At 30.8% G+C, this 8,344-nt stretch overlaps 1 protein-coding gene across 1 annotated transcript; it reads right to left on the bottom strand.

Moving 5' to 3' along the window:
- Positions 1–1,028: 1,028 nt before the first annotated feature.
- LOC129298943 (trifunctional UDP-glucose 4,6-dehydratase/UDP-4-keto-6-deoxy-D-glucose 3,5-epimerase/UDP-4-keto-L-rhamnose-reductase RHM1-like) lies at positions 1,029–4,911 on the bottom strand. Its single transcript, XM_054937388.1, has 3 exons — positions 4,779–4,911; positions 2,457–3,958; positions 1,029–1,673 (listed from the first exon to the last, which is right to left on the bottom strand). The coding sequence occupies exons 2-3, from the start codon at positions 3,954–3,956 to the stop codon at positions 1,218–1,220; spliced, it is 1,956 nt and encodes a 651-aa protein (XP_054793363.1). The 5' UTR covers positions 3,957–3,958; positions 4,779–4,911; the 3' UTR covers positions 1,029–1,217.
- Positions 4,912–8,344: the final 3,433 nt, after the last annotated feature.

Here is an 8,344-nt window from a genome sequence, read left to right as displayed (position 1 = left end):
AAATATCTCAAAAATATTTAAAATATATTTTAATATTGATTTTTAAACTTTAAGGCCCACAAATATTTTTTTTAACAAAATTTAGTCTTTTCATTTTTCAAGTATCTCAAAAGTATAATTCATATTTTTATAATATAAAATAATTAATTTTAAAGTAAAATTGATTTTTTAAAAAATTTAAAAAATTCAGCAATTTAGATATTCAAGCTGGTCGAAATAAGTCCAAAGAAGTTAGAGACATGCTTAGCTATTTAGATTTTTTTTTTGGGTTTATTTGGATTGGTCTAAAGCTGAAGCTTGAAGGATTAAAAAAAAAAGGTAAGGGGAGAACCTAAAGCTCTCAACCTAATTGGTTGATTTCCACCCAACTAGAACTAGTAATTTGAGCAAGTTAGGCTTATTGCTTATTTGAGGCTGGCTTGAATAAAACTGAACTTATAAAAAATTAATTTTTTACTTTAAAATTAGTTATTTTTATATTATAATAAATGTAAAAATATTTTTGAGATACTAAAAAAAATGTTAGAAGACTTAATTTTTTTTAAAAGAATTGAGGGCCTTAAAGTTTAAAAATCAAGATTAAAATATATCTTAAATTTTTATAGATATTTAAGTTGAGATTTTTTTTAACCCTATGTCAACCTTTTTGTTTATTTGATGTAGTTTTTATTTTATTTTGCTTATCAACTCAGCACCCTTTTAACATATTAGTGCAATTTTAAAGGGGTTAGTGGATCGTTAACAATTTTAATACCGTTTGTACTACATCAATGTTCCTTTAAAATTATAGGAACTAACATTGTAAATGAAGAAAAGTATAGGGATATGAAATATTAAAAAAGTGCAAGGACTAATAATAAAACTCGAGTAAAGTATAGGGACAAAAGTTATTTTTCCTAACAAAAATAATATTTTCTCAGTCATTAAATCAAGCCTCACACGAAATATAAATAAAAACTGAGCATATATAAAAGCAATTTTACTAATATATATATATATATATATAGCAAAAATTGGATTCTCTGAGATTATTCAGATCTGCCATTTTGTATTATGTTGATAAAACCACACAAGACATTACAATACTTACAATGAAATTCTGGAAAAAAGGAATTCAAAACAAATTAAAAGCCAGAACAATTAAAAAGCATATATAAATGTGATTGATCAATCCATAGAGAGCATATATATTTATATGATCTGCAAAATACTCATCATCAGTGAGCAGGTTTTGATCCTTTGGGTTGAAAAACATACTTAACCAATGATTCTTTGATAGGCAAAACTTGAGGAAACTCCATTGTCAACTTAGAAACATCGATCTCTGTGGTGCTTTGAGATGAAGGAAAATGAGCCTTGGCTTGTTCTTGTGGTGTGAAATTAAGCCACTTGAAGTGAGGATCAACATGCTCCTTGTACATCTCCAGAATCTCATTCAGTGTCACCATGCCAGGATTCGACAAGTTCCACAAACCCTTACAGTTTCTCTTGGCCATTTCAATGGAGATTGGAAGAAGCTCGTCCAACACTGTGATGTTGTTTGCAATGTTTGCAACTTTCGCTGATCTCGCAATCTTGGTGATGAAGTTGTGTGGGTTCTCTAGATCTGATGATACTGGTAATCTCAGTTTCAGAGTGCACACATTCTCATAGTCCTTCAATAGCTCTTCAACCTGTATTAGATATAATACCATATTCAAAACTGTTATTTAGAGATTATGATGATCAAAAGATTCATAGCTTGGATATGGCATCATGTCTCTCCTATGATGATATAAGACCACAACAAATTCATAAATTACAAATGAGAAAAAAAAAAATCCTATGATAAAATAAGTAAACTATAATACTTAGTAGAAGATACACAAGTGGTAAAAGTTTTATTCGAATTTTAACTTTCAAAGGCTCAGATGAATATCAAGGAATTGAAAATTAGATCAATCAAAACACTAATTCAAGAATTAGTGATCAAAACTATAATTAAATCATAGTCAAATCAATGATGAGCAAAGCATTTTATTGAATTGATTAAGATACTTGTTCAATAGTTTACTAGTTTAACTGGATCGATTGATTGGATTAATATTATGATAAATGCATGGTTCCAACCTTTATATCTGTCTCTTTCACCTGGTGGGGGGAAAGCAGCGGAGGACCTTAAGAATGTAATAAATACGGCCGTTAATTTCTTTATCATTGGAGAGAAAATGAGAAATGAGTTTTGGTGAGCCCCACATCTCATGGAGCCCACCAAAACCTCTCTCTCTGGCCTTTTCTCTGTACCTACAAGACCTCTCTCTCTGGCATTTTTTCTGTGCAGCCTACGTGGTCCTAGATCGACTTGAAGATAAAATAACTCATTCCAGAAAAAAATTATAGAAGATGATCATATTCGTGAAACTTGTTATAATGTAAAAGATGAAGCAAAATGTAAAGGATTTAGAAACAAATCGTACCATGGATTCGGTTTTTGCATAGAAAGAATCAGGAATATTGGTATTGTCTTCAAAGTTACTGCCAATGACATAATTGATCAACAAGAGGCCATGTTCTTTGCACACATCTGCCAACGTTAACACGCCAACAACATTGTTGCGAGTTGTCTCTGGTTTATGAGCTTCAAACCATTTCACATTTATCGCCCCAGCAACACCACAAGCATGAAAAACATGAGTCGGCTTAATCCTCTGAATATCCATAATAACTTGTGATCTCTCCTCTAAATTCCCCCTTCCAAACTCAAACGCTATCCCTTCCTTCTCACAAATCTTCCCCAAAAGCCCACCAATCCACCCAGATCCACCATATATCAGAAACTTCAGGTCTGCATTATTACTATTCTCTGATGATGACGAATTATTGTTCTTCACTGTAACAAAAGATGAAGCAATGTTATCTAACTTCTTGCTCTCAACACTACCAGGCATGGTGAGCATTCTTGGATGAGGAAGCAATGCTCCAGAAACATCACCCCACCAATTGGGGTTCTTAACGTACCATTCCATGGTTCTTGTGAGCCCTTCTTCCCAACTTGTACGTTCAAACCATCCCAAACTCTTCAACTTTTGATCGTCCAAGTAATACCTCTGGTCATTGAAAGGCCTGTTTTCGACAAACCTGATGTGCGTTTCTGGGTCCAAAGAGAAAAGCTTGCAGATATCTCTAGCAACATCAATCACTCTCCTCTCCTTCTTGGTCCCTATGTTGTACACGTGTCCTACTTCACCTCTGTGCAGAACAACCTCAAACGCCTCAGCAACATCTTCACAGTAGAGATAGCTTCTAACGTTGGATCCATCACCATGAATTGGAAGGATCTCTCCTTTCATGGCCAAAAGCATGAATTTTGGAATCAACTTCTCAGGAAACTGGTTAGGCCCATACACGTTGTTCCCCCTCGTGGTAATAATAGGAAGACCATAGGATCTACCATATGCCATGACAAGCATTTCCGCTGCAGCTTTTGTTGCAGAATAAGGATTCGTAGGAAGAAGCTGAGAAGCCTCATGGTTTCCGACCACTGCGTTTTCATCTGTCTCGCCGTACACCTCATCTGTGCTGACGTGGATGAACCTTTTGATCTGAGGGGTGGCTTTCTTGCAGGCCTCGAGAAGAACGTGAGTGCCATAGACGTTGTTCTTGGTGAACTCGAAGCTGTTGCCGAAGGAGTTATCGACATGGGTCTGAGCTGCGAAGTGCATGATGGTGTCGATTGACTCAGAGAGGAGGATGAAGTTGACGATGTCGGCACTGCCGATGTCTCCTTTGATGAACTTGAAGTTGGGAGAGGAACGAGAAGGAAGAAGGTTCTTGAGGTTGGAGCAGTAATCAAGCTTGTCGAGGACGACGATGTTGTAGTCTGGGTGGTTCCGAATGAGGCGGTTGCAAACATGGGATGCAATGAAGCCTGCTGCTCCGGTGATCAGAATGTTCTTTGGCTCGTACGTTGCAGCCATGTCTGCAAAAATTCAAGTAATCACAAAGAAAATTAACTTGTGACAAAAATGAGTATTTGTATACGATTATGTATAAGAGCAGATTAGGGAAATTGGGGTTCTCTAGAGAGCTTACATTGTACTTTGGGGAGGGCTTCTTATGGGGAAAGGACTAGATTGATAATCCTAGATTTCATAAAGTTTGAATTTTTTAAAAAGAGAAAAAAATTATATTTTATAAAAAAATGATAAAATAAAATATATTAAGAAAGCAAAACTTTACAAAAATTCAAGAAAACCTAAATTTAATATAATTAATAATTTTAATTTAATTCCCTTGTAATTTAATCTAATTTGATATAATTTTTAATAATAATACTCAGATGTCTCGCTCAATTATAAAGAAATTTAAATATGCTTGATTTTAAAAATAATGTTGCTATTAATGTGATATGGCGGTTAGAGCAGTGAGAGATATAACATTGTTCTCAAATATTGAATCAATAGAAGGGAATGAGATAACTAGTAGTTAAATCTTAGATTACTTCAATCATACAACAGCATCTACATACACATTTGACATATCTTATATGATATAACTATATCTACTAAAGTAATAAAATATGATAAGAATAAAAAAAAAAATAAAGAAGCATTATAGAGAACTGAAAAAGGTGTGTAATTTAGAGAGCTCTGAAACAGAGAGCATTACTAAATCAACTACATGGCAAAGAAACAGAGAACTGAAAAGAATCTGAAATAAGGGAAGAAACAAAGAAAACTCTAGAACGTTAAGTATATCAAAACCTCAAAAAAAAGGGAAGAAATTATATATATACTTACTTGGAGGAGCTCTGTGTTGCAGGAAAAGAATCAAAACTAACAGCAAATGATGTGGAAGAGACGAAGAGAGGAAATCAATATGAGAGAAACTGAGGAATGGTTTGAATATTATAGACAACCGCTATTTATAAACATGTGTCGCAACCCAAAGTCAAGTCATTATCACTGTTATTATTATTTGCTTATTTTATTTTCAATTTTTTTGTTAAATTCATAAATTATTGGCAAATGTTAATTTCCTAATTTAAGGTAAAATAGCCAAGTCGATGGGAAAAACAGTGATTCCCTAATTTTATATCCCTACAAAAATCAAACTCATCGGGGAAAAAGATTCAAACCCCATCGTCAATTTATCACCGAATTTTTCAAAAAAAAATTATATATAAATAGAAAAATGAAATAATTAGACCAATGGGACCAACTTACAACCTTATAAATGTTGGAAGGAATTGAATGCGAAAGGGTCCCAGGTACAGGAAGTAGAAGCAAGGGTTATGAATGAGAGGGGGAAGCATATAGTTGGAATTAGAATAATAATTAGAATAAAATACAGTGACATTCTTTCATTTCACTAAAATTATAAATACCTCCTTTCTGTTTTCAAAATATATACTTTAGTTCAATTTTTAATACTGTTAAAAATATCCCATTAAAGATTATAAATTACTTAATTTTTTTATTTATAATTATGTTTAAAAATTAAAATTATTAATTTGCGATTATTATCTAAATGTATACTCTGCTCTCTTCCAATTAAAAAAAAACTTTAAATAGTTAAGTATGTCAATATTAAATAGATAATTCAAAAATTTCATTTCATTAATTTTAACTGCATTTTTGAATTTTTTAAATCACTAAATAAATACATTTTCATAACTAAAGGTCTAAAATAAAAATAAAAATGTTAAAAATATATATGCATAAATTTTTGGGTAATTTAAATGATTTTACAAATAGCATTTATATTTAAAAAGGGGTATTTTAGTTCAATATATATGACCTAATAATTAACTAATGGTTGATTGGATAGAAATGAAATATTAAGAATAGAGAAGATGTTTGTGTTTCTATAACTATTCACGTTAGGGGAAGTTTGTATATTAAAATAAAAAAGAAGTATATGTCATTAAAATAAAATAAAAGGGAAATTAGAGTATTTTACTCTAATAATAATTATGAGATTGTGAGATGTAATTCCACACAGGAACGGAAAGGAGGGAGCACTCAAATTTTTTTTTAAGAAAATACTTTGTTTTTACTTATAAAAAAATGCCAAAATTAATTTTGGTCCTTTACTATTATGTAATTTTGCACGTTTACCTCCCACACAATTGTTTATGGATCTGTCCCTATTTCCGCGAGACGCCTTCCTCGTGTTGTGAAATCCGGATCGGATTGAATGGTCAGGCCATCAATGGGTGAAGAGAACGGGCAGTCTCACATCATATTGTTTCAATGATGATTAGACTTAATGGACAAATAAAATGATTATTAATTTAATTTAAAACTGGGATCAACCATTAAACTGCAGCGTCTTATCCAATTCTATGACGCTAGTTCGGCTGCTGGGAAGACATTGCTTCAAACTAACCAAGAGTGTGTTGCATGTTCATTCAATCACCTCAAGATATTATTGATTGAAATGTTTCCATTTCAAACATTCTCTTTTTGCATGTGTCTCGTTAATTGGAAATCTGTAATGTTCCATGGATGATTTACGCACATGATTTTACAATCATTTACTATGATTGATTCTTATTCAGTATTAATCATTTCTGTCCAAAATATAAGAAATTTTCAACTACTTCACAATGATCAATACAATAATATGATAGTTAAAAGTGGTTTGTTTTATTAAAATGGTAAAAACTAAAAAAATTATTGCCAGATATAGGAATATGCAATAGTTTTCATGCAAAAACAATATTGGCACCATAAACTAAATTTTCTGGGTCCTTCAAGCAGGATAAAACAAAGGGTTATGAATGAGAAAAGAAGCATATAGTTGGAGTATTAATTATGGGATGTGAAATGCAATTCCAATTTCCACCACAGGCCTTCCTCTTCAAACCAACCTACCCACTCTGCTATATATACATACGTGTTCGTTCTACCACCTTTTCTTTTTATTCCTTTCTTTTCACCTTTTAAATATTGGTCATTCCAAATGTGTTCCATTCACAGGTTCTTTTTTCCAATTGTATATCTCTGCTGGCTATGACATTAGCGCCAGGTTGGTTGTCAGAAAAAAGAAAAGAAAAGAAAGAAATAGATTGATGGAAAATAAAATAGATTAAAATAATGTTATTGTATATGCCTGTTTTTATATTATTTGTCGTTAAGCAAAAGTCAATTTGTAAAAGATTTATTTAAAAAAATCAATTTAATAAAAATCTTTTATCATAATAAAATTTGTTTTGAATATATATATATATATATATTCAAAAGTTAGTTTGATAAATTTAAAATTATTTAAATTATATATAATGTAAAGTGTTTTTAAATGTAATGTTACTAAAAAAGACATTGGTTTTTATAATTTGTATAATTTTTATTAAAAAATATATATTTATAAATATTTAAAAATATTTGTGATAAAAAATTTAAATAACATAAATTTGATATGTTAATAATAAAAATAAAAAATAAAAAAGTTTGATATGTTAAAAAATTATATAAATACATTAATATTAAAAATTAACATGAATCAAGGATAGCATGGTAAAATAAAAAGTTAGTTACATATTTAACTCCCTCATTAAATGCCCTGCAACCAAATTCAAATGCAAGAACTAGGAAAAATATGAGCAATTGTATAGTTTGATGGGTGCTTTTAGAATAGGCTTTCCAATGAATTTTGGTTTCGAACCAACTTTTTAGTTTTTGGAAAGTCTTCAAAGTACTTTCTAAAAGCTAAAAATTGTTTTAGCAAGTAGGCTAATTAATTAATAGAAATATATGAATGATAATTAAAGAGATGAAAATTAAGAGTGATAGAGAAGCAAGAACAGAGAATGATAGCTTTTCATGTCAATCCTCGTCTCTCACTATCACTCCACGAGACTCATTTCTTAATAATTATAATTATCACATCTTTGTCAATTTATGATCCTATTTTTGTCAATTTATTATATATATCTATTCATTTTATTTCTTTCTAACAACCAAATTAACCCTTATTTATTTAAAAATCCCAATCATTTAAGATGCCCATTGGGAGACCGGCAGTCTTGGGGGATCCAAAATACGGCGGGTTTTTATTACCTGCCCATCACATTTGGGCTCCACCTAAATATGAACAATATTAGAAGACCTGTCATATTTGGTCCTTTTAATTATTTTAAGATGATATATTCAATACAATTAATTACTTTTAAGTCTGTTAATAATGAGTTCAATTGAACTTAGGATCTCCTAAGCTCAATTGTCAATAAATTTGTGAGTAATTAATTATATTAAGTGAAACTTGTATATAATTTTCTTTGTTTTTTTTGAAGAATCTCTTCTAAAAAAAATTAATTACAGATAAAGATCAATAATAAGTCTCATTTAAAAAAAAATAAGTC

This window comes from Prosopis cineraria, unplaced genomic scaffold (assembly GCF_029017545.1).
Source record: "Prosopis cineraria cultivar Desert tree isolate PC_DT_omini unplaced genomic scaffold, ASM2901754v1 PC974, whole genome shotgun sequence".
Lineage (NCBI taxonomy): Eukaryota > Viridiplantae > Streptophyta > Magnoliopsida > Fabales > Fabaceae > Prosopis > Prosopis cineraria.
Note: the sequence above shows the minus strand (reverse complement) of the source record. Positions and strands in the feature narration are given on the sequence as shown.